Source organism: Cetorhinus maximus, chromosome 6 (genome assembly GCF_964194155.1).
Source record: "Cetorhinus maximus chromosome 6, sCetMax3.hap1.1, whole genome shotgun sequence".
In the NCBI taxonomy this organism is placed as follows: Eukaryota; Metazoa; Chordata; class Chondrichthyes; order Lamniformes; family Cetorhinidae; genus Cetorhinus; species Cetorhinus maximus.
This window is the reverse complement of record NC_135884.1, coordinates 138968595-138993565: the sequence shown is the minus strand read 5'-3', so window position 1 is coordinate 138993565 and position 24971 is coordinate 138968595. Positions and strand designations below refer to the sequence as shown.

General features: G+C 43.5%; 1 protein-coding gene across 1 annotated transcript in view; it reads left to right on the top strand.

Moving 5' to 3' along the window:
* Positions 1–24971, top strand: part of LOC144681395 (rifampicin phosphotransferase-like) — a 136336-nt gene that overhangs the window by 74527 nt on the left and 36838 nt on the right. The window contains exons 25-29 of the mRNA XM_078542987.1: positions 3651–3779; positions 6049–6133; positions 7453–7541; positions 7989–8051; positions 11214–11309. Of these exons, the coding sequence (XP_078399113.1) occupies positions 3651–3779; positions 6049–6133; positions 7453–7541; positions 7989–8051; positions 11214–11309 (462 nt within the window). The remainder of the gene's footprint in view (positions 1–3650; positions 3780–6048; positions 6134–7452; positions 7542–7988; positions 8052–11213; positions 11310–24971) is intronic.

The following is a 24971-nucleotide window of genomic DNA, read 5'->3' as shown; positions in this document are numbered from 1 at the left end:
TCCTCATTGCTGCTTATACAGAAAAATGAGCAGCCTGCCTCCAGCTCCTCTGAGACAACCCAGTGGTGTGTGTGAGAGTGTGCATCTCACCTAGAGCACTAATGGGTTCACTGTGCTTACAATTTTCACATTGTATTTAGCACATTTGAGAACTTCTTTAATATATTTACTTACACTTGTACATACTTCAGCGTGATTCTGTACACTAGAGAGCTCGAAAAGAATGGTAATATTATGAAAGCGGCTCTTAGCAGTAATGACGAGGGCGGCATGCTGAGGCCCATCTTGATGTACCATCAACAGGATCAAGGTTGTCGGCTGATTTGTGATGATTCGGAGGGCTTCTTCTTTCTCTGCTGTATCACATGAGATTCCAGAGGTCACTGAAATGCTCCGAGATATGGCTTGTAACTTTCATTGTACATCCAAGCTTAATTCTAATGATCAGACTCCATGAACAGATGCTGGGTGGTAGATGCATCTCAAGCATGAGAGCTGGGTACAAGGCATTCATCCGCATGACAGTGTTATACTTTGGCCTAGGTGTAGGCATCGCAGCTCGAGCGGCCCTGTAACATGCAGGTAATATTGGTCATCTGTAGTGCATTGGTGGCTGAAATAGCTGAGGGAGTTGGTAACTCCTTAGTATGAAGAACTTGTGGCAGCTGCCAGGAACCTTGCACACACATGAAGGAAGACCTTGTTGTGGTCACAAATCACCTGTACATTGATTGAGTGGAAGGATTTCCTGTTGACAAAGGTGCCTGCATGTTGAGTTGGGGCCACTATGGCAACATGGATGCAATCAATAGCACTCTGCACCCGAGGGAAGCCTGCTAATTGGGAAAAGGCTGTGGCTCTATGTGTCTGAGACGCCAAATCTATAGGGAAATTATTGTGATTCCCCATATGAGCAAACAGGGCATTAGTTACAACCTTAATACAATTGTGTGCTGCTGACTGGGATGTACCAGACAGGTATCCTGATTATTCCTGGAAAGATCCTGAGACATAAAAGTTGAGAGCGACGGTTACCAGCCATTTGCAGCGCATGGTGGCTGATGGATCGTGGCTCCAGTTGTTGCTGGATCATACTACATATATCTGTCGCCACCTCACAGCTTAGCCTCAGTTGCCTTCCACACTGGTTCCCTATCATATTGATGTCGGATGTCCTAGGTCTGCAGACTCTTCCCATAGGGTAGTACCTTGTTGTTGTCCTGCCTCTCATCCTCCCCCTTCCTGGTGCACATGCAGCAGCCTCTTCCTCCTGACTTTATGCCCTCACTTTGGCCTCCAGCTGTTCATGATGACTGGCTTCCACGGTCTCTATGTGTGAGGGTGCCATGTCCATCTTCTGTATTCCATAGCATAAAGTGTTCTGCACCCTTCTCCGGCACAAAGTCCTCCTGCCACCTGGGTGCATGGGGCAGCAGGGGCAAAAGATAGTTGCCCTGTGAGACCAGGAGCACTACCCTCCTACTCCCTTAGGTTAAGGGAAGACACTGCTGGGGCAGTGAATATATTTTTGAAGCAAATTCAACAAGGGTACCCTGCCTCTCCAAAGAAGAGTCATATGGACTCAAAATGGTAACTTTGTTTCTCTCTCCACAGATGCTGCCAGACCTGCTGAGTTTTTCCAGCATTTTTGTTTTTATTTCAGATTTCCAACATCCACACTCCTAAGTTCAACCAGATCGGAGGCAGCTGCTGATTTAAACGGCCAGCTACCTCCATAAAACGTGCACGTGAATTAACAGAGAGTCACTCCAATGGGTAATTCACCAGCAGCTTCCCAAGAAGCTTGCTAAGTAGCTTTCAACTGTTTGCACATCCCCTGAAGAATATGTCCCAGCCACATTAGTGAGTTTCACAATCTTCCAATCCGTCTAGCTGCTACTTGCAGTGATCAAAGCTCAAAATATAGAACTCTTAAAGCCTGGCCGTGCTTGGCTTTAAAAGTCAGCATAATCTTGACTTTATTTTTATAAGAACATTAGAAAAGGTCACTTGACCCACACTAAGTCACCCTACTGGTACTCCAAGTCTCACAGCCGACAATCCAGCTACATTTTTCATTCCCTGAATGTCTTTGTGGATCATTCCAAATGTTTATCACCTTCTGAGTATAGACATTGGGTCAGATTTTCCTCTTCAGCACTTGCATGTAATAGCTTCTCACAGTGGACGTGCTTCTTGAAAATTCGAGCGTAAACTATTCATTGCTGTCCATCATTAATTTCCACGGATGGAAAGTTGTGAACAGCTTCTGGCTGAATTTGCTGTGAGGGCTTTCACTGCAGCAGGCTCTTATGCCTGGCTGCTAAAGAGAAAAGTCGGACCCATTATTTTTTAAACGACCTATTTTCAATTTACTTCCCATTAATTTTATTTTATGTCCACTTGTCTCACCTACTGACTTGACTCACCTGAGGCAATATTCTAGGCAATCTTATATGAGACATTTGCCTATAGAATTTAATATTTTATAGGGAAGATTCTACAAGACCACAGAAACCATTTTCATAGTGAGTCGATGCTCAGTGGCTTCCATCAAAGTTCTACGTCTTGAGATTTCTAGGTGTCTATCCCCTAACTATTTATTCCATCTTGGTGCAGTACTGAAGGAGTTGTTGTACTTTAGGAGGTGCCATTTTTCGGATGAGACATCTGACGTCTCTGCTGGATGTAAAAGATTCCATGCAACTACTTGGAAGAAGTGTAGGGGAATTGTTCCCGGAGACCTGGCCAATGTTTATCCCTGAACCAACAATTAAAAACAGATTGTCCGGTCGTTATCATCTTGCTATTTGTGGGACCTTCAGTGCTTGCAAAATTGGCTCCACATTTCCGACATTACAGCAGTGGCTACTCTACCCAAGTACTTCATTAGCTGTGATGCGCTTGTGGAATTCCTGACATTCGGGTCAAGATTTTTTTAAAGAACACTTTCAATTATAGTGTCCCCTGAAACGTTAATTAGGCTGCATGTAGACCTGGTTATTGTGAATGCAACAGTCACTAGCTGCATTCAGGGTTGCCTAAATTTCAGGGAGTGTTTCTAAAACAGGCTCATCAACATATACACAGAATCTCTTGTTGGCTAAAATTCGGCCCCATGAAATTAGCAATGGAGTAAAGCCTTTGCAAATTAAGACCACCTCACTGCTAAGTTGATATGCTTTGCACCCACTTTATGCCTCAAAAATAGGTGCAGCTCAGACCAACTTCTACTCCAATGTGCCTCAGGTAAGTTATACATTTCACAGATTTCCCTGAAGAATTAAAAGGTTGTGTATAATGCAGTTTTACTCAGTTAAAAGAATCTGAGTAACCACAAATTTTATTCATAAGCTGCACAAAACACTTCAGAGATAAAATGGTATGCAATAAAGTATCCAGGTCAGGAAATGCTGAATTTCATGACTCTAAGACTGTGATCATTTATTGCTATTTTTTAACATACTGGTAAATTATGCATATTACATTCACTTTTATCATTGAGCTGCAATTTCATATGTCACAGAGTCAATTATTTGAAGCTAAATACTGTTGGTTGTTTTATTAAATCAATAAATCATGCCTGTCATTTTGACCAGATGTTGCTGAATTTGTAAATGACACAGTATCTACATTTGAATCACTTCCAGTTTTTGCTAAGTCATGAAGGAAATACCAGGATTTTAGAGGAGAAACTGAAGATATATCAGGTTCCGCCTGCAAACACAGCCAAATTATTTTACTTAAACATAGATCGAGAACTCCCAGAGTTTTATAAGGTAAGGAAGTGTTTCTCAGTTAAATTCTTCAAACTGTGTGATGGAGATTTAGTAGAAGCCATGTGCACCAATTCATTCAAGTAGCATCATTCAAGTTGCATTAGAAAAAAAACCCGAAACAAATGTGCCTGTTTGTTTTTTTCCCCTGTAGTGATAATATAATGTTACATTTAACCGTAGTTTGCACATTATTTTTGTCAGGAAAATATATCCAGGGATATGGAATTGAAGTGGAAAAATGGGAGTTGAGGTACATATCAGCCATGTTCTAACTGAATGGCGAATCAGGCCTGAGGGGCTGAACATCCTGGTTCTGTTACTAAGTTCCTGTGTTATGATAAATGGGGGGGCGGGGGCTAAAAATCTGTTGCCTTCCAGGATATTCTTTCCATAACTTTGGAGGGAATTCAGTTGAAGGGCATCAGATTAGCCCAGGGTACAGGCTTTCTGAATGGCCTTGATGTGGTGGAGCTTCTCTCTGCTCAAAACAAGTCCATGAGAGCCAGGAGCTCCAAATCCAGGACTTCAAGGGCTGCGATGCCAAGAGAAATCAAGCATATCACCCTGCTAATCTGCGGATGTAGGGCCCACTTATGTGTGTGTCCGGATATTTCAGTTCAACCTGGCCCACAAGGAAACAAAATTAGTCAAAAAATGGATATAAAAACAGAAAAAGCTGGAAAAATTCAGCAGGTCTGGCAGAGTCTGCGGATAGAGAAATAAAGTTAAGAGTTTGAGTCTAATATGACTCATCATCAGAACAATTCTGACCAAGAGTTGTATCAGACTCAAAACATTACTCTGTTTTTCACTACCCAAAGCTGCTGAGTTTTTCCAGCATTTTCTGTTTTTGACTTCAGATTTCCGGCACCCACAGTATTTTGCTTTTATTTAAGTTAAAAAAAATGATGCCCTTTTTGGATATGGATGCAGATTTGCCATTAGATTGGCCTGGAATGAGGAAATTAATACAGGTTCCTCTATACAGGCCTTGGGTTAAGATTATAGTCAGGCCCTCATGCCCATCATCAAAGCCCAATCTTGCCTTCTGGAGAGCGTCCTGCTTGTAGTTCAAAAATAGCTTGGTAAAATTGAAACCCATAAGAAGGCAGTGGGATCGGAGGGGGGAACCGTGGCCATCTCAATTGCCTGCTCAACAAATTTCTGCAAGGCTGGCTGAAGTAAAGCCAGCCTTAAAGTATGGTTTTTAGGTGAAATGAGGTTAGGAGGTAGGCCGTGATTGAAACAGGAAGTACAGACATAAGATTTTTAATAAAATTATGCTTGTCAAACCTCATTGTGTTGCTTTTCCTTCGTCTGCACCTATTGTGTCAAAATGTTTCTGTTTGAGGTTTAGGGTCGGTTTGACCTTCTTATTTGGCCATTATGGCCATTCTTACCATGTATTTTTTTCTTGTGCTTATTTTCTACATTCTTTCTTTAAAAGATCTGTTCCCTTGTGTTACTTTATCTTTGCTTTTCACTTGATTGTCCCTGGATCTCTTTCATAGCCCCAAAGTAATTTGTGTTCCTAAAGTCATTAGGGTTGGTTTTGTAATTATTGATTTTAGTTTCTCATACAAAACTGAATAAAATTGTGCAATAGCCAATTCTGCAGGACAGGTCTTTGGTGATAGCATAAAATGGACAATAGTGAACTGACAACCTGCTTTACACCATGACTGTATTTATTTAGAATAGCAAAGAATTTACAGCACAGAAACAGGCCATTCGGCCCCTAAGGCCTCTGCCATGTTCCTGCTCCACAAAAGCCTCCTCCCACTCTACTTTATTTCACTATATCAGGATGTCCTTCTATTCTTTCTCCCTCACATACTCATCTATCTTCATCTTAAGTGCATTCGTGTTACCTGCCTCAACCACTCCATGCAGTAGCAAGTTCCACATTCTCACTGTTCTCTGAGTAAGGAAGTTCCTCCTAAATTTCTTATTGGATTTATTATTGACCATCTTATATTTATGATCCCTAGTTTTGGATTCCCTCACAAGTGGAAACAGCTTCTCTACATCTACCTTATTAAATCATTTCTAATTTTAAAGACCCTTATATCAATTTTGTATATTTTCTTTTTCATTGAAAACAAGCATGTTGCTAATTCACAATTGCTCATTCCATGCTTTTGCCCAAGGCCAATTTCAGCCCAGAACATATTTAACTTCTATATAACTGTGGACTGATTACAATTCTGTTAATGTCCTGTTGATATTTCTGTGACTGCGAAGACGCACCTTTCTGATTTCTTCTCAGGGTTGGATCACATCAATCGCAATATCAGCTAAATCTACAGTCTGGACTAGTGTTGTTATACGTTTCTTCCTACAACGAGAACATAGTAAGGCATAAATACTTTGCCAGTATGTGAGGATCTCTTATGGTACTGCTCAGAGATAATAGAGTCAAGGCAGAATTCTCCCTCTCACAGTACCTTTAGTGGAAACCCTGGAGTATTGTTCAAAATGTTAATTTTTAGATGTTTATGCCATTTTGAGGATTTGGTTGATTATTGGTTGAAGTTGGGCAGGAGATTGAGAGAATCCCAGCAAAAAATCCAGGCAGCAGGTTTCCTATTTTTGTTTGTTTCCCTTACTCAATTGCTCTCTCTCTATCTCTCTCTTTCTCTCTCTCATATATTATTTATATGAAATATATAAAATGTTTACTCACAGAAAACTGTTCTACTCCCTTTAATCCACTCTCCTCCAACTATCTGTCTAGTTTAGGAAAAAGCAGTCATCAATCACTAACCCTGGTAGCATATTCTACAGCCTCAAAACCCTGTCGTGCGTCTATTACATTTAACCTTATGTCAACATTGTTCTAGATTGCCCCACAATCACTGGGAGCATTCTGTTTCTATCTCGACTTCACGTCACAATTCTTGACACCCTAATCAAATCTGTTCATAATCCAGCTTGTTCTAAAGAAGAACTGACCATCCTCAATCTAAACCAGGAAAATGTTGGGATTTGCTCAATTTAATCATACTAACAAAGTTCAGGGAAAGTTTAGATTTTCATCCCAGTTTGTTTACCTCAATTATCGTTGATTTAAACTGTGACTTGGAAGTTTTACATGTCTTGAACACACCTTGGTCTAGAAATTTGATAACGCTATGCTTGTTTTACAGGCACAACCCTTGATGTCCAATATGACAAACATTTTACGTCTGCATTTTCCATACCGGAAGTGTGTGACCCATCATTTTGGTGAAGCCTGAAGTATATGTGTGAATGGCATTAGACCTTCAACATATGCAAACAGGGGACCTGACAGCTGTCTCAAAACCACACCCCAACATTGGGCAGTCCTAAAAGCAGCTGGCACCAGGTTCCTGTAAAAAAAAAAGTACACTTTAGCAAAATATGCTTTCCTAAATATGGAGCTGCAAGGGGCAGGAGTGCTTTGCCCAGCTCCACAGTAGTCTTGGTAAGAACATTGTTGGTCAGGCACCCTATTGTCTCCTCCTCTGATTGCCACCTGCTGCTCGACCACCTACCCCACCCCCCCCAAACCCCCCAGGACCTACCTGAAGGTTCCTTAAAATTTACATCTTATTAGGGAAAGAAATAACCCTGTAAAACCATTGCATGTAATGAAATCTTTGTATAGAAAATGCATTGACATTAATTTCTGAGTAATGTGCTTCCACAGCATACAGCCTGCAAATGCTGTCAGATCTAGCTGTGCTTTACAGCACATGCCCAGATGTTTTGTCCGCTGACATCCCCACATTTCTGGAGGTAAGAAGAAACTCTATAAATAAACACAAAGAAACAAATATTTAGAGAAAATTATCTGCAAAGAGCCTTCATGTGCAATCCTGAAACACAGCTGTTAAGGTGTCTGATATTAGATTTAAAGATTAACAGTGAATGTCATCCTGGCTGTTGTAGGCAAGTGGCAATAATTGTGACACATGCTTAATTAGAATAGTTCAAGCGAGAAGTTCCAGGCTCTCCAGAAACACACTAGGAAAATGCCACCAATCAATCTGTCTGAGGAGTGGGTGATGCGCCTGCATTGCAATTTTGAAGATGTTTGGAATTCATGATGTCATTCCTGATGTGTGATACACTTGAGACAGGACAGAGGATGTGTGTATTTTGAGTTCTGGTAATTTTTGAAGTTGCAATTCCTTTATCATGATTCAATTTTAATACTTGCTGGTCTCATTGTATTTATTAAAGGCTATTGTTGAACTGATCAAAACCCAAGGAATGGTAAACAAATTACTGGAGATGGATACTCAGGTGAGAGACACACACGTAGTTACAAGATACGGTCATTTGTTTAAGACTTTACCAGTTGGTACTTGGATGCTGACACATTCCTTTACAAACTCAGGGCGATTTCCAATAGCAGCATAACTTTTGGGATTAATTTTTGAAATTTGCACTTCAGGCCCAGAGCTTCACATAGTGGGGAAAATGCTAGAGTCCATTATACAATATGTGGTAACAGAACACTTGGAAAGCATTAATGGGGTTAGACAAAGTCAGCATGGGTTTATTAAAGGGAAATCATGCTTAACTAATCTACTGGAGTTTTTTGAGGATGTAACTAGTAGAATAAATAAGGGAGAACCAGTGGATGTGGTGTATTTGGATTTCAAGAAGGCTTTTGACAAGGTCCCACATAAGAAGCTAGTGGGCAAAATTAAACCACATGGGATTGGGAGTAATATACTGGCATGGCTTGAGAATTGGTTGATGGACCAAAAACAGAGAGCGAGAACAACTGGGTCTTTATCCAGGTGGCAGGTGGTGACCAGTGGCGTACCGCAGGGATCAGTGCTTGGGCCCCAGCTATTCACGATATATATAAATGACTTGGACGGGGGAACCAAATGCAATATTTCTGAATTTGCTGATGACACAAAACTGGGCGGGGTTGTGAGGAGGATGGCAAGGGGGCTTCAGGGCGATTTAGACAAATTGTGTGTCTGGGCAAACACATGGCAGATGCAGTATAACGTAGATAAATGTGAAGTTATATGCTTCGCCGTGAAGAACAGAAAGGCAGAGTATTATTTAAATAGTGATATATTGGGAAATGTGGATGTACAAAGGGATCTGGGTGTCCTTATACACCAGTCAATGAAAGTAAATAGACAAGCAATTAGGAAGGCAAATGGCATGTTGGCCTTCATTGCAAGAGGATTTGAGTTTAGAAGTGAGGATGTCTTAATGCAGTTATAGAGGGCCTTGGTGAGACCCCACCTGGCGCATTGCATGCAGTTTTGGTCTTCCTATCTAAGAAAGGATATACTTGCCAGAGAGGGAGTGCAGTGAAGGTTCACTAGGCTGATACCAGGGATGGCAGGATTGTCATATGAGGAGAATTTGGTTCGATTGGGCCTGTATTCACTAGAGTTTAGAAGAAAGAGAGGGGATCTGATTGAAAGGTATAAAATTCTAACAGGGCTAGGCAGACTGGATGCAGGGAGGATGTTTCCCCTGGTGGGGGAGTCTAGAACCAGGGGCCACAGTCTCAGGATACGGGGCAGGCCATTTAGGACTGAGATGAGGAAAAACTTCTTCACTCAGAGAGTGGCCAACCTTTGGAATTCTCTACCACAGAAGGCTGTGGAGGCTGGGTCACTGAGTATATTCAAGAAATAAATTGATAATTTTTTGGAAATTAGGGGCACCAAGGGGTATGGAGAGAAAGCAGGAATGTGGCGTTGAGATAGGGGATCACCTATGACCATACTGAATGGCGGAGCAGGCTCAAAGGGCCGAATGGCCTACTCCTGCTCCTAGTTTCTGTGCTTCTATGTTTCTATACCAGGAGACGTATATAACCCTTTCCATGTGTAGATTAACAGCAAGACAGCTGACTCCCATCCCTAACTTAGGTCAACTCCATGAGGGGCAGCAGTCACAGGAACTCACACAACTGTAGCCCATAATTTTCTGTTAGTTAGTTATAAATGAAAAACTGGAGCGACGTTTATGATTTTTTGCCTGGAATTTCCCACTTGTTTGTTGCCCATAGTGAATTGTCCAGAGAAAGTGATGGTGAACCTTCTCCTTGTTTTATTCCTAAGATGGTGTAATAAGAAAGCAAGACTTGCCTTTATAAAGTGCCTTTCATGACATCAGGATGTCCCTATGCACTTTACAGCCAATTAGGTACTTTTGAAGCATAGTCACTGCTGCAATATTGGGAAATGTGGCAGCCAATTTAGGCATTGCAAGGTCCCACAAACAGCAAGGGGATAATGACCAGATAATGATAATGTTGAAGGAACAACGATATATATCCAAGTCAAGAAGACATGTGACTTGGAGGAAAATTTAGGGGTGATCGTAGGCACTTAAACTAGAATGCCCACACCCACTATTCAACCACCAACAATATCTATAGAGCTCTGTCACATATCTGGCAACGATTGAAGAGAATTACTTCCTCTGTAGGTCCTGAGTCAGTGGGAAACCATTTCCAGAGTTGTGCAGTTTACTGCAAAGAATTTCTTTCACCAAACTGCATCATAGAGATTATAGTGCAGCTGGTAGCAGAAGTCACCACCATTTTCAATTTGTATGCTGCTAATTCTTTCAGACTACCATATGGATCCTCTATAATTACAGTCAAGATACTGCCCACCAAATAGGTGATTGTTGCAAATGATCAGTAAGCAGAGCCAGTACATTAATCTCATTTTCCATTAAACTGTAGCAGTCATCAAGTACCCTGACAATGCTACATTCCCTAAAATATATGGTCACTGATGGCCACCAGGTGGATAGATATCTCCTGCCATTTACATTTCTCCATATTTCACCCATCAATTTTTTGCTCTGACTGGCAAAAGTCCCACTTCTTTTTTTGCTCATGTTTGTTGCGGGAGGAGGGATGAAGTTGTGGAAAAACATGCAGGATTGTCTTGCTGTTAATCTACACATGGAAAGGGTTGCTTCGCCTGTATGAACAGGCTTGCATTTGCAAAGACTTGGATCTGGAGGGATGGTTATACGTGCTTTAGATTTATTGCCCTTCGGGACTGTAAAGAAAGGCTGGGAGCCAAGCATGACAAGAATGCATGGAAGCGTGTGTGTGCTTACAGACCCACCAGCCCAACTGTGCCAGAGCTGGGAGGAATTCTAATTTTGTGTTATTTGAAGTATATGCCATGGTCTTTGAGTTGTCCCTCTCTGTTGAATAATGTTCCAGTTAACACAGAAAACGTGTGTAGTTTCTGGGAGAATGACGCACTTTTGGAGAAAAATCTGGAAGAAGGCACTGAGACTGACGCACATACCTTCCAGCTTACGTCTTAGGGAGTATTGTTATGTACTATTACTATACAGTATTACACAGCTACTTTTTAATTTGATACACATTTTGATGTTCAATATTATTTTTGAATGTAGTTTGAGTGAAACATTTGAACCCTTTTTCTTAACCAGACCGCAGTATCCTGGCTTTTGTCTCAACAAAGTGGAGTAATTGGTCAGAAGTTTCAACACTTCCTGCAAAAGCATGGCTATCGCTGTCTCAGAGATGTAAGTCTATTGTTATGTAATAGAGTTCATGCAAATGTGTTGAGAGCCTGCATATTCAATTTAAAACTGTCATAAATAAACGACTAGAAATATTCCATTTTATTTTCATCTCCTGTGCCTAATTTTATGCTCTTGTGTTTAATTACCTTTGCCACTGAAGGTGGGCAGAGATAATGTTTTCACCTCTTTTGTTAGTTTGTTTGTCCGTTTGAATGTGAACAATACATCCCAAAAAATTGTAGTGCAGATTTCGACGAAACTTAGTACACCAGTAGGATTAGTTTTTTGGCACAGGTGCCGATCCCGGATCCTGGAATTTTTTTAAAGGATCCGTTAACATTGACTTTTCTTTTCAGAACGTTGTAGGTTGTTTATTTCAAACGTTGTTGATTGTTTTAGAATGTTATGGATTCTCTCAGCTGCTGTGGTAGAATTTGTCACAGCTGTCAAAATGTGGGCAGAGTTTTCAGAGCAGGTTGTTAGATATAGATTGTCCTGAAGCCTCCTCAGTGAGATGGAAGCTCTTAATAAAAAGATTTGGGTTTTTTTCAGCTTTGTAGTTTCAGAGCATCAACCAGGCAGGGAAAAGCTTCAAGGAAGAGCTGCGTAAGTGTAATAACATTGAGGCAAATCAGTGTCATGTCCAGTAAAGACATGTCATATTCATAACTTTACATATGGACTGAGGTCATATGGAAGCTTCTGGTACTGTCTTTTATGTATTTAAAATGGAAACTGATGAACGTTACCATTCCTGCAAAAAGGTCAGGTGACATTTGCTTATTCAACACAGGCAACCAAGCTTCTGGAAGTTCCAAATTAAATAACAGTGGGTGGGGACTACCCCCTGAAATGGACATACCAAGGCTAATGTTATCTGTGGAATTCTCACATGCCATTGTTCAAAGCTTACTCAAAACACTGAGTCAATGGACTTCTAGACTCTATGTCTCTAGATTTGCAATTCAACAGAAGAAAGCTGACAATAATAGTTATCCACAAGTTAAGTGAGAAAGACCACCAACTATCTCTTATGGTATATCAATAGCCTTTTAGCTTTAAGCCATTCTGAATGAACAATAACCGCTGACCACGTGAATGAAACTGGCTTCTCATGCTGGGATCCTTTATTATCCCAAGACCCAGAAGAGATCTGTGACAGATGCAGAAGGCTACCAACAAGACAACAGCTGCAGAGAAAGGCTGTGCCATCTTTGCCTTTTGAGAATGATCAGTCACCAATCAGTCTGAGAACCAGACTCTGAAACTAGGTGCAAGTCATCAAGCAGCCAATACTTAATCTGTTCCAGTTTCAGAGGAGCAACCTCTTAAATATTCGACTACAAGAAACCTCACAACCTGCTATTCACTCTATAAGACCCTCACTTCTGGGTTTCCACTGAGTTTCACTCGGGACCCCTTTAACAATGGAGGGCCAGTCCTGATTCAGGGTTTCCCAACTGCTTTCCCAGGCTCTCTAATTGTCAGAAGTGTCTTTAAAGGGTGCAGGCTGATTCCTGTCAGAAGCCTGCATCCAGTGCTCCCGACCTGGCTGGCTCCATTGTGGAGAAAGGCATGTCCTACTCCTCTGCAATTTTCATGGAGTGGGGCCAGGTTTTGAAAGAGTCGTGGTTCACTGCCCCTTAGCGGAGTCATGAACCATGGTCTGAATGAGGGGACACTTTAAAAGGAAAGCTCAAAAGGTCCCCCTCATGCCCCCTATGCCAAGTCAACCCCCCCACCTACCCTTTCAGGCTCCTCATGCCCTCATGCCAAGCTCTGGCATTTCCATGCCCATGGACCCACTGTACATTTTCTAGAACCAATTCACACTACAGTGTATAGTGGTATATGTAAAAAAAATTGAAAATATGTAATTCATAGATAACTTTCTCCTATGCTTGAGGAAAAAGTGTGGACCAAGCTAATAAAAGTGTCAATTATCCAAGCTCTTTGAAGTTTCAAAAACCACAAACCGCAAACCCTTGAAGCCACTTAACTTGTGTCAGCAAAAATCATGAAATTGACCACAGATATCAAAGAGCCTGAGCAGGCAATTAAACAATGTTTCCCCTGGGTCGTATTCTTGTATTCTAATAGCTACCTAAGCTCTCAGCCAAGCCTTATTATATATGCTTAGCTGAGAGTGTCACCTTGTGTTCATTTTGGATAAGTGTATGAGGATAAATAACCCTATTTATTTTAACTCATGAAAACTTGCTGCTGAATTATTTAATTGGAATACACACTTCAAGGGTAACAAAAGACATACCTCTTTCCAAACAAAACATGCTGATTATGGGCAGTAAGAGAGCAAATACATTCTGGGCGAAATCATGCCTGCTGGCGTCGGGCGTCCTCGGTGGTGTAAGTGGACAATATCGCGAGAAGGCCAAAAATCGGTTTCACAACGTTGTGAGTTTGCAATCGTCTGCTCAGCCCGTCAATGGTGAGTGATGTTTCCTGCCATCGGATTTCAGGAACCTGTTTGTAATACACCAGCATATCATTATAAGGCTAGCTCGTTGGACTCATCTCCCACCCCCATGGATTGCACGCCAACTTGTTTCACAACAGCATGTAAAAGACGTGCACTTGGCGGGCTGCACTTTTAGGGGAACTCGAGGTGAGTGCACAGTAATGTTACGGAACGCTCACAAGAGATGCCTGTTTGACTTCAAAGCTGAGGCACATGGGGGGTGGGGCAAAGGCTGCCCTGCAGCTGAGGTGACTCTTTGCATGGGGGGCGCAAAAGCTGCCCTGCAGTTGAGGCGGCCTTTGAGGGGGTGCAAAGGCTGTCTTGCAGTTGAAGTTAGCGCACAAGCACGTGCAGGGTGGGGGTGTGGGGTGGGCGAAGGAAACGGCCACGCACTAGGGAAACCTTGTATAAAGTGACCATTCCTCTGTAGCTCAGACAGTTCAGGGCACAGCCACGTTGATACAATTAGAGTTGGGCCTCTAGCTTATCTGCCCACTCAAGCAACGCATAGGTATCAAAGTGCCACCAAGTGCTCCGGAGCTTTTCACCCCTTGGACACAGACTGCAAAGTAATGAGCATTCTAGTGGAGGAACAGTTGAACGATTGGGCACATTGTACAATCTCCTTGCTAAAGCTAGCCGTGGAGCAGTCACTGATGGAGGTGCTCATAGCCTCTTGCAATGTCATCATCCCGGTTTGGACCAGTGTTCCTCATGGTTCAAGCTAACAGTGCAGCCTTGCAGTGCAGGTTAGAAGAATGCCTGCACCTGAGCTGAGAGCACAGCATGTAGTCCAAAGGGCAAAGCTGCCACCAATTGGTCAGGTGGATTGGGGCGGAGAAAGATGGGGTTTCGGGCAGCCATGCAGCACATTAATCCCTGGCTATACAAGTGGTGGCCAGCATTCTCCGGGATGCGTTAAGGGGCCTTCAGACTTAACCAAGAGAGGTTCTTTGTACATCCGTGCTAACCCATGCATCTCTCTCTTTCATCCTGCAGGAGTAGTACATCAGAATCATGGAGCCTGGTGAACTAGCTGTATGTCTCATGGTGTACAGAGAGCGAAGACGACGGAAAAGAGAGTGACTGAGGCACCAGGCCGCGAAGAGGGAGGAGCAGCACCCTCTGGAAGAAGAGGCGGCTGGGGCTCCCACACACGCCACCGAAGAGACACACGAACCATCACTGGTGGGCGCCTAGCTAGACCCAGAGTCTATAGACGCCACCTTTCATTTCTGCAGATGACTGAGAACCAGTGTCGCTGAAGACTGCGCATGTCTAGGAACTGGTCAGTCACATCTGCCATTTACTGCAGGTTGGCCCCACGTGGACATGGAGCGTATCCACTGCCAGTGGCTGTGAAAGTGACAGCAGAGCTCAATTTCTACGCCGGTGACTCCTTTCAGGGCTCCACAGGTGACCTCTGTAGGATTTCACAAGCTTCCACCCACAAATGCAACCATGATGTCACGGGTGCCATCTTCACGAGGGCACACAACTTTGTGCATTTCCCCCAGGACCAAGAGAGTCAGGTTGCAAGAGCAATTGGATTTTCCCAGATCTCAGGTTTCCCACCGGTGCAGGGTGTGATTGACTGCACTCATGTGGTGCTCAGATCTCCATCGCAACACGTGGGCAACTATGTCAGCTGCAAGGGATTCCATTCACTATATGTGCAGCTGGTGTGCGAATACTACAAACACATCCTGCAGGTCTGGGCACAGTTTCCAGGGAGTGTCCATGACTCCTACATTCTCAGTCGGTCACAGGTCCCTGACATCTTCCAGGGTCCACAGAGGCTGCACGGTTGGCTCCTCGGGGACAAGGGCTACCCGCAGAAGACATGGCTGATGACACCCGTGTGGCGGCCTCAGACTGCAGCAGAGCAAAGATATAATGAGGCTCATGCTGCAGCTCACAACTTGGTGAAGCAGACCATCAGGATGCTGAAAATGAGGTTCCAGTGCCTGGACCGGTCTAGTGGAGCTCTGCAGTACAGTCCTCAGAGGGTATCACGCATTGTCATCACCTGCTGCACCCTTTAAAACCTGGTGATGCAACAGGGAGAGGTGTTGGCTGAGGAGGCGATGGAGGAACTGGAAGTCTCCTCCAAATAGGAGGACGTCGATGGTGATGAGGGTGACAATGTCCGCAAAGGCGACAATGATGACGATGCGGCCCTCACACTGGCCAGATGAGGTAGGCGCAGTCGGGAGGCCCTAATAGCTGCTAAATTCGAGAAGAATGATGACAACATGCAGATGACAACCATATGATCCTCACATTGCATCTATGAACGTTTGACTCCAGTCAGGCTTATGGCAACGCACATACTCTCTGAGAATGCTCCTGTCATGGAGACGTAGTGGAGGTCTTAATAGTCGCTCGATTGCAGGAGGATGATGACAACGTGCAGTGAGGGCACTCCATAGATCTTCACATAGCCTCTGAGAATGTCTGACTCCTGTCTGGCTGAGGCCACCTCACTTGCGCTCTGTGATCAGGGTCATATCATAGAGACACAGCCACGAAACTTTAAAAGCAGCTGATCCTTTGTTCTTTTTCAGCACCTGGCCCCTTCAGGAGCACAGCATCACTGGTCACAGATGCTGAAGAGATGGGGGCCAGCCCCACCTTAAAGTTGTTGAGAGCACACAGAGAGAATGACGGAACTACGTGACGCCTGCCCACGACATTCTGACAGCAATGACCAGCACCATCGAGGTGCAGGCATCAGCAATGTGTCCAGGGAGTGTGAGGCCCGACCATCACTTTGGTCTGAAGGCTGCACAGAGCACAGGGAAGAGGCCCTGGACAGAGACATCTACCTTTATCTTGTGCAGAAAGGTTTCACACCTGAATGACAAGAACATTACTCATCAAAACAAGGAGCCAGAGGCAGGGAGACATTCTTGGTAGTTTATTTACAATAGTGAACATTATGTACAAGTGATTAACGCCCTTGCCCAGACTTTGCAATGACATCTTCTTAATCTTCCTAACCCTGCCACTATGTCTTGGTGCTCCCCGGACATCCACAGCAGAGGTGGAGGCAGCCTACTGACTGTGATGCCCTGTCTGTGATGGCTTTGACAGGCATCCTCTGGAGGTCTGAGAGCTGGAGGGCCCTGGCCTGTTTTCAGGGTCCTGCTGTGTGGCAGTGACACCCTCCTCGGCCTGTAGATCTGGAGCTGCTAGGGTAACAGAAAGAGGGGATTCTGATAGGCTGGACACTCTCAGAGTCACTTGGGTGGATGGGCCCTGGCTGACTCCTTGAGAAGGAGTAAGGTTGGAGGCCAACTATAGTGTCAGTGATGGAGTTGAGCCCATGCAGCAGTGCAGGAGCGACGTCCTGGACCAAAGTATCCATGGCGACCGCCATCCTACCAATGTTGACCTCAGTGCTTTGGCACTATCACCTCAGCCTAATGATGGATGGACTCCTCCACCGTGCCTTGCAATCTGAGGAGTGTAACAGATATTCCTTCCTGATGTTCCCTAGCTTGTCTTTGCAGCTGCAGCAACTGTGACATGACCGAGTCCAGAGGCTCGTTATCTAACTCAGACTCAGCAAATTTCTGGCCTCCGACAATCCTCCGAGTCCCGGACACCTGGCAAGTCCCTGCCGCCATCTGTAGATCAGACAGTGCGGTGTGCTCACCGGATTGTGATCCCGTGGCTACTCTAAAGCTAGGTACCGCCGAGAATTTTGTCTCTGCGCTGGTGGAGGGTGTGGCTGAGTGCTGTGATGGGACTTCAAGGAAGGTGCCTTCAGATTCCTTTTCAGAGATTTATTTGGGGCTTGATAGGAGGCCCTGGGTCATGGACTCCATTGGCTGTTTCCCAGATGTGCCTGTGAAAGCAAGGAGAGATAATTAGTGCATGGCAGTGACCTGTGAAACAGAATACATCACTCGAATACATCATATATCATGGTTGTCTGATGGATGTTGCACTGTTGGATCCTCATTTGGTGGAGCAGCGCCGACCTCACCATCAGCACACAAACGGTCTAGATCCTCGCCGGCCAGCTGGATGGCTCTGTTTTCAAAGTCTTTGAGGACCTTGATTTCAAGCATTCCTCCACCAGGTTGCGACCTTTCTCTCTTGTCGTGTGCCAACTTGTCCTGCATAAATAGAGATGGAGAGAGTGTAAGCAGGACGCCTGCCAAGCCAGATGATAAGTGTGCCTGGCATGTGTGGGTGGTGAGTGGTCCCATGGACAGGATGAGAATAATGGTTTGTGTGAGAGAGTGAATGGCGATGTCCCTTGAACCGGCAGTGAGTGAGGGCCCTGTAGATGTGTGATGGGTTTGAGAGTGTGTGAGCTGAGAGTGATGAGAACAGTGACTTACTCTGGCGGAACGAATTAGATCATTCATCTTCTTGTGGCACAGGGTGGCTGTCCTCTTTTGCAGGGTGTTGGCACTGACCACTGATGCCACCACCTCCCAAGCTGGATTAGTGAGGTTGCTGCCTATCCTGCGGCCAGAGCGGGGGGTAGAGGACATCACAGAGAGCCTCCGCTATGTCCAAAAGGTGCTCGAGGGATGCGTCATTGAACCTGGGAGCTGCAGTCTTTTTGCCTTTCGGGGACGTTTCGTCTTCGCAGTAGTCATAGGCTGGAAGCACTGAGAGGTTTGCGCACGGCTGCAGTTTAAATATGACGCCTGGCGTGATGAAGCAGCGAGATGATGGTGTGGTGGGTGAATCAGAGCCTGCCCACCATGAAAATGGAATGTTTCTCAGGGGTGCATAATTAAGGCAGCAGGTTTGGGAGGATACGGCGTGAAAAGCCACTATTGCGGCCGGCAGGCAAAGCTTTGTTTTATCCGCCCACTTCCGCAAATCTGGGACTATTCCGTCCTCTGTCTGTGACAACAGCGCGGTGGAGTTATGCTTTCCACTGAATACCCTCTTCTCTTGTATTAATATGTTTTAATCATCATTTACTACTTAATTATGTGGAAAAAAAATATTTGCCAAGTTACTAAATTATCAGTTATGCGTACATTTTTCAGTTGGTTACTAAAAACATTGCAGAATTATAGACAATTAAGGTATTTTTCTGATCAAGGGACATGAAATCAGTGGTGATAATTATTTTTTGCACCCAGTCTCCGAATCAAGTCATCCCAGGTGAATGATAGCACCAGTTGAAAATTAATGATGAACTCAGCATACTCCAAAAAAGTAATTTAGTGCGCTGCCATTAGATTGCCATTTCACCCACTCAAAACCACTTTGTGGTTTTGCTCTGGGAAGCTTCCTGCGTGATTTTGTTTTAGTAGGAACTGAGTTGAAATGTATAGCTGTCTGTGAAAGGAATGTTTGATCTTGCTTCTCTGGGCTGTATTTAAATCCTCGCACATCAGATTGTGGTTATTTTTGTACTTCTGCACTCTTCCCTTGCAGAATAGTGTGAAATAGTGGTAGGCAATGCAAATGCTCCTTGCATGTTTGTAACCATCTCTATACAAGCTGATGGAGTGGTTCACCCTAAAAGGTGGTAGGGTTTTATGTGATCTTGCAACTCATATGGTTAGAGGGACAATCTACACCCACCACACATAAGTACAATATCCCTGTTCACAAAGAGTTAACACCTGTGCTACAATTGTAGATGGAGGGAAGTCTTGTGAACACATTAAACATCCATCTGTCAATATCACCAACAGTAATTTCCAAATAGGAAAAGCAGTTATCTATTTTATAATATCTGCGTAACATTAAAAGTTGCAGGTGGACATTTATTTTTAATGTTCACTTGTAACCAGGATTGTTAATTAATAGGCTGCAGATATTTAGGCATTGGACTCATGTATGTGATTATAAATTTACAGTTTTATAAAGTAATAATGATTACAAGCTTTTTTGGAGATATACTCAAAGAGTTTATATACCGGGATACAAGACAAAAATTCTGAATTGGATATACGAAGAGAAGTTAGGAAGAACGTTTTCACCAATTCAAGACCATTGCAGCAGACAATATAATTGTTCAAAATTTGTCAACATTACCACAGTGACAACATTTTGAAAATACTTCAGTGACTGTGAAATGGAGACGTTATGCTAAACTTGTTTCAAACTTTGGTTGGACCTCATTTGGAGCGGTGTGTGCAGTTGTCATCACCATATCATAAAAAGTGTATAGAGACACTAATGAGGGTGCAGAAAGGATTTAGAAGGATGAAAGCAAAATTCTAAGATAATTCCTAGCAAGAAAGGATGAACAGACTAGATCTCTTTTCTCTTGAAAAGTAAAGGCTGAGCGGTGACCTCATAGAACAGTTATTATCCAGTAGATTCAGAGAGATTCAGCTCTCCCCACATGTGGGGAAAATCAAAACTAAAGGCCATCAGTATAAAATAGTCACCAAGAAACTAAAAAGGTAATTCGGAAGAAGCATCTTTCCCAGTGAGTGAGGCAAACAGTATAGATGCTGTTCCATACAGTAGGAAGCTAGAAACACATCTGACGCAGAAGGGAATAGTGTGGTAAGTTGATACGTTTGGATGAGGAAAGGTAGGAGGAGGTTCGAGAAGTGCATGAAGACTGGGATGGACTTGTTGGTCTGATTGGTCGTTGTCTGTGCTGCATTTACTATGTAATTCTGCTAAGTGCTTTGGAACATCCAACCTGAAAGGTGCTACATGAATGCAAGTTATTGCTGAAAAAAGAGACATTTTTTCAAAGCTTTCCATCCTCCACTCATCAGGACGTTTCTCAAGAATGCAAATCCAAGGGAAACAACAAATTTATGCTGTATGGGAGGAGAATGCTGATTAGTTGACAAGTCAACTCTGATTGGTAAAGATGTTTCCATGAATAATGCACCAGTTGATGGTTATTGACAGTTAACTGCCAAGCTTTTTTTTTGGAAATTTAAACCAGGCAGCTTGATTCTGGTCAAGACATTGCCCTGAAGAATGAACCAGCAAATGCTGTCACTTATTTTATTTAGCTGAAACAGGCACAATGTATGTACAGGTTCTTTCTGTCTGCAAATAACCAGGCCCTGTGCATTAATATATGTAGCTTCCAGGACATGCAAATGTGCCACACTGCAAGCCTGACTGATAATCTTAAATTGGTTGTCAGCGTCATTCTTAGCACACTCAGGACTATTTAGCAAATGTTTTACAAGCCAAGAAGACAAGAAGAAAAAAATCTAAAAGGAATTTGTTTCTCTTCCATACTCTCTTGTTTATTTTTTTTTAATGGACAATTGCTGAGCTGATAAAATGGCTGTAGCTAGTCACATGCTGATAGTTCTGTAAAATTCTGAGCAGTTCCAATGGACAAAGGTGAACTCATCAACCTCCTGGAATGACTTGTATGAACATTCTAAACAAGCCAATCCAAAAGGACGAGCAGATGAGACATCTGCCCCACCTAGCATTGTAATAATAGTTATGCAGTTATTTGCTCAAAATACAATGGGTTTTAATGAGCAGGCCTTAAAGTACATCATTATCTGAGCGGCTCAATCCAAAACCACCCTGTCACAACACCGAGACTTGAGCTGTTTGAAGTGCTCTATTTATACGGCTTTCAGATTCCAACTTAAGTTGCTGTTTACCCTCAAAAGAGAAAACTAGACTGCAAGCTAGCAGCTTGCTTCTGTCTGCCATCTTCCAGCAACCAAATCAGCAGCAGAACCAGAGCTCTGTCCAGGTTTAAAAGGGAAGCATTCATAAGGGCTAGAAGGCTGGGAACAGATGAAGCCCGTGGAGAATACAAAGAAAGTAGGAAGAAACTTAAGCAAGGAGTCAGGAAGGCTAAAACGGTCATGAAAAGTCACTGGCAACCAGGATTAAGGAAAATCCCAAGGCTTTTTATACATATGTAAAAAGCAAGAGGGTAGCCAGGGAAAGGGTAGGCCCACTCAGGGACAGAGGTGGGAATCTGTGTGGAGCCAGAAGAAATGGGAGAGATACTAAATGAATTCTTCTCATCAGTATTCACCAAAGAGAAGGACCTAGCGGTCGATTTGTCTAGGGAAGAGTGTGTAGATAGCCTGGATCATGTTGAGATCAAAAAAGAGGTGTTAGGCGTCTGGAAGAATATTAAGGTGGATAAGTCCCCAGGGACAGATGGGATCTACCCCAGAGTACTGAGGGAGGCAAGGGAGGAGATTGCTGGGGCCTTGACAGAAATCTTTGTATCCTCACTGGCTACGGGTGAGGTCCCAAAGGACTGGAGAATGGCCAATGTTGTTCCATTGTTTAAGAAGGGTAGCAGGGATAATCCAGGAAATTACAGGCCGGTGAGCCTTACGTCAGTGGTAGGGAAATTATTGGAGAAGATTCTTCGTGACAGGATTTACTACCATTTGGAAGGAAATGGGCGTTATTAGTGAGAGGCAGCATGGTTTTGTGAAGGGGAGGTCGTGTCTCACTAACTTGATTGAGTTTTTCGAGGAAGTGACAAAGATGATCAACGATGGAAGGGCAGTGGATGTTATATACATGGATTTCAGTAAGGCCTTTGACAAGGTCCCTCATGGCAGACTTTTACAGAAGGTAAAGTCGCACGGGATCAGAGGTGAGCTGGCAAGATGGATACAGAATTGGCTTGGTCATAGAAGACAGAGGGTAGCAGTGGAAGGGTGCTTTTCTGAATGGAGAGCTGTGACTAGTAGAGTTCCACAGGGATCAGTGTTGGGACCTTTGCTGTTTGTAGTATACATAAATGATGTGGAGGAAAATGTAACTGGGCTAATTAGTAAGTTTGCAGACGACACCAAGGTTGGAGGAGTTGCAGATAGTGAAGTGGATTGTCAAAGGATACAACGGGATATAGATCGGTTGGAGACTTGGGCGGAGAAATGGCAGATGGAGTTTAATCTGGACAAATGCGAGGTAATGCATTTTGGAAGGTCTAATACAGGCAGGAATTATACAATAAATGGCAGAACCCGTAAGTGCATCGACGGGCAGAGGGATCTGGGTGTACAGGTCCACAGGTCACTGAAAGTGGCAACGCAGGTGGATAAGGCAGTCAGGAAGGCATATGGCATGCTTGCCTTCATTGGCAGGGGTATTGAGTATAAAAGCTGGGAAGTCATGCTGCAGCTGTATAGAACCTTGGTTAGGCCACACTTGGAATATTGCGTGTAATTCTGGTCACCACATTACCAGAAGGATATGGAGGCATTAGAGAGGGTGCAGAGGAGGTTTACCAGGATGCTGCCTGGTCTGGAGGTTATTAGCTTTGAGGAGAGGTTGGAGAAACTCGGATTGTTCTCAATAGAGTGACAGAGATTGAGGCGTGACTTGATAGAAGTTTACAAGATTATGAGTGGCATGGACAGATAGTCAGAAGCTTTTTCCCAGGGTGGAAGAGTCAATTACTAGGGGACATAGATTTAAGGTGAGAGGAGAAAACTATAGAGGAGATGTGCGGGGCAAGTTTTTTACGCAGAGGGTAGTGAGTGTCTGGAATTCGCTGCCAGAGGAGGTAGTGGAAGCAGGTACGATAGTGGTGTTTAAGAGGCAGCTCGTCAAATACATGAATAGGATGGGAATAGAGGGATACGGACCCCGGAAGTGCAAAATATTTTAGTTGACGTGCAATATGATCGGTGCAGGCTTGGAGGGCTGAAGGGCCTGTTCCTGTGCTGTACTTTTCTTTGTTCTTTGTTTAAATTGCCTGGCCCTCAGCTACACTGTTTCTACTGGAACATCTGAACATCTGTACCAGTGCCTACAACAAGACTAATTCATCTCTATGTGCTTCACTCATCGTGGCATCAGCGCTACTAGAAAAGTGGATCATCCAGTAGCAGCTTCAGCCTGTTTGCTTCTCTGAAGGAATACACCATTTGACATTTGATTCTGGACTCTGGACTCACGTAAAACAATAATTCTTATTTTGTCTGTAGTCTTTGCCCTGCACCTCTTTCTTTTCCTTATCCATCTTTTATTGTGTGAATGTATTTTGGTTACGTAGCGACCCACGTTTTGAGTGTGTGTGAAATAAACTAATTCTCTGATTTTATCCTATCTCGAGTTTGCTGTGGGGTTATTAATCTAGGATTGGATCACTCCAAAACTAAGGAGCTGGGGAGAAAATGCCACCATTTATAAAGGGGGGAAATCAAAAATCAAACGCACCTGTTTAAATTAAACCCCTTTCTGTCTGTAATATAAATTGGGAGCTCAGGTCCCAATTGAATGAATCAGTATTCATTGAGCTTATGAACTCAATAACTTGCGCAGCTGAATTCAGTTTTAATGACACCATGTATGCCCAAATAGCTGATGTTGTGATGGGATCCTCTCTCAGCCCAGCTCTCACTAACATCTTCTTTGGGTTCCATGAGAAATGAATCTTCGATGGAATGACACCTAACTTCCTACGCCTTGCATATTTCCGATATGTGGACGATACATTTGTTATATTTAAATCTGCAGCTACATGTAATAATTTCCTTACATGACTCAATCCACCCGTCACTCAAACTCACCTTTGAAATGGAGTGGTTAAATGTCAAATTAACTCTCTTTTCTTGACGTACTAGTTGAGAAATCCGTCAGGAGGTTCTCTACCACTGTCTACTGCAAGCTAGTCAACTAGTTCACTAGTCAATATACGCGTCAGGATTCTTACAGTTTCACATGATATATGATGGGCCTTATTGGCAACCTAGAAAATAGGGCCCGAGCTATTTGCTCACCATGCAAGCTTGATGCTGAAATAGGGCGCATCAAAGGCATCTTGTGGGATAATGGCTACCGTGAGCAGATTATTTTGTGATGTATATCGCACAGTCTCATGAACGGGCCTAAGGCCATCACTTTCAGCCTGAAAAGTGCCCAGTCTACCTCAGATTACCCTGGAAGGGCATTTGAGCAATAGGCGAAGCTAATTGTTTCATGCTGCTACTATGCAGTAGCAACACTAGTGGTATTCGCCATTAACAGTATGCTGTCGTCAAGCCAAAAAGACATTCTGTCTATCACACAAATGAGTAATATTGTATATGAATTTTAGTGCCAATGTGATGCTAGGTATGTAGGCCATACATCCCAAAGGCTGGTGGATCATATCAAACAGCATATTCCTTCCGCTGTTCACAATGAGCAAGGTGCAGACTGTGCCCAACCAGCCCATGCTTGCAAAACTCAAAAACAGTGTCCAATATTGGATGTGATTCCATGATCGGACATTTGCT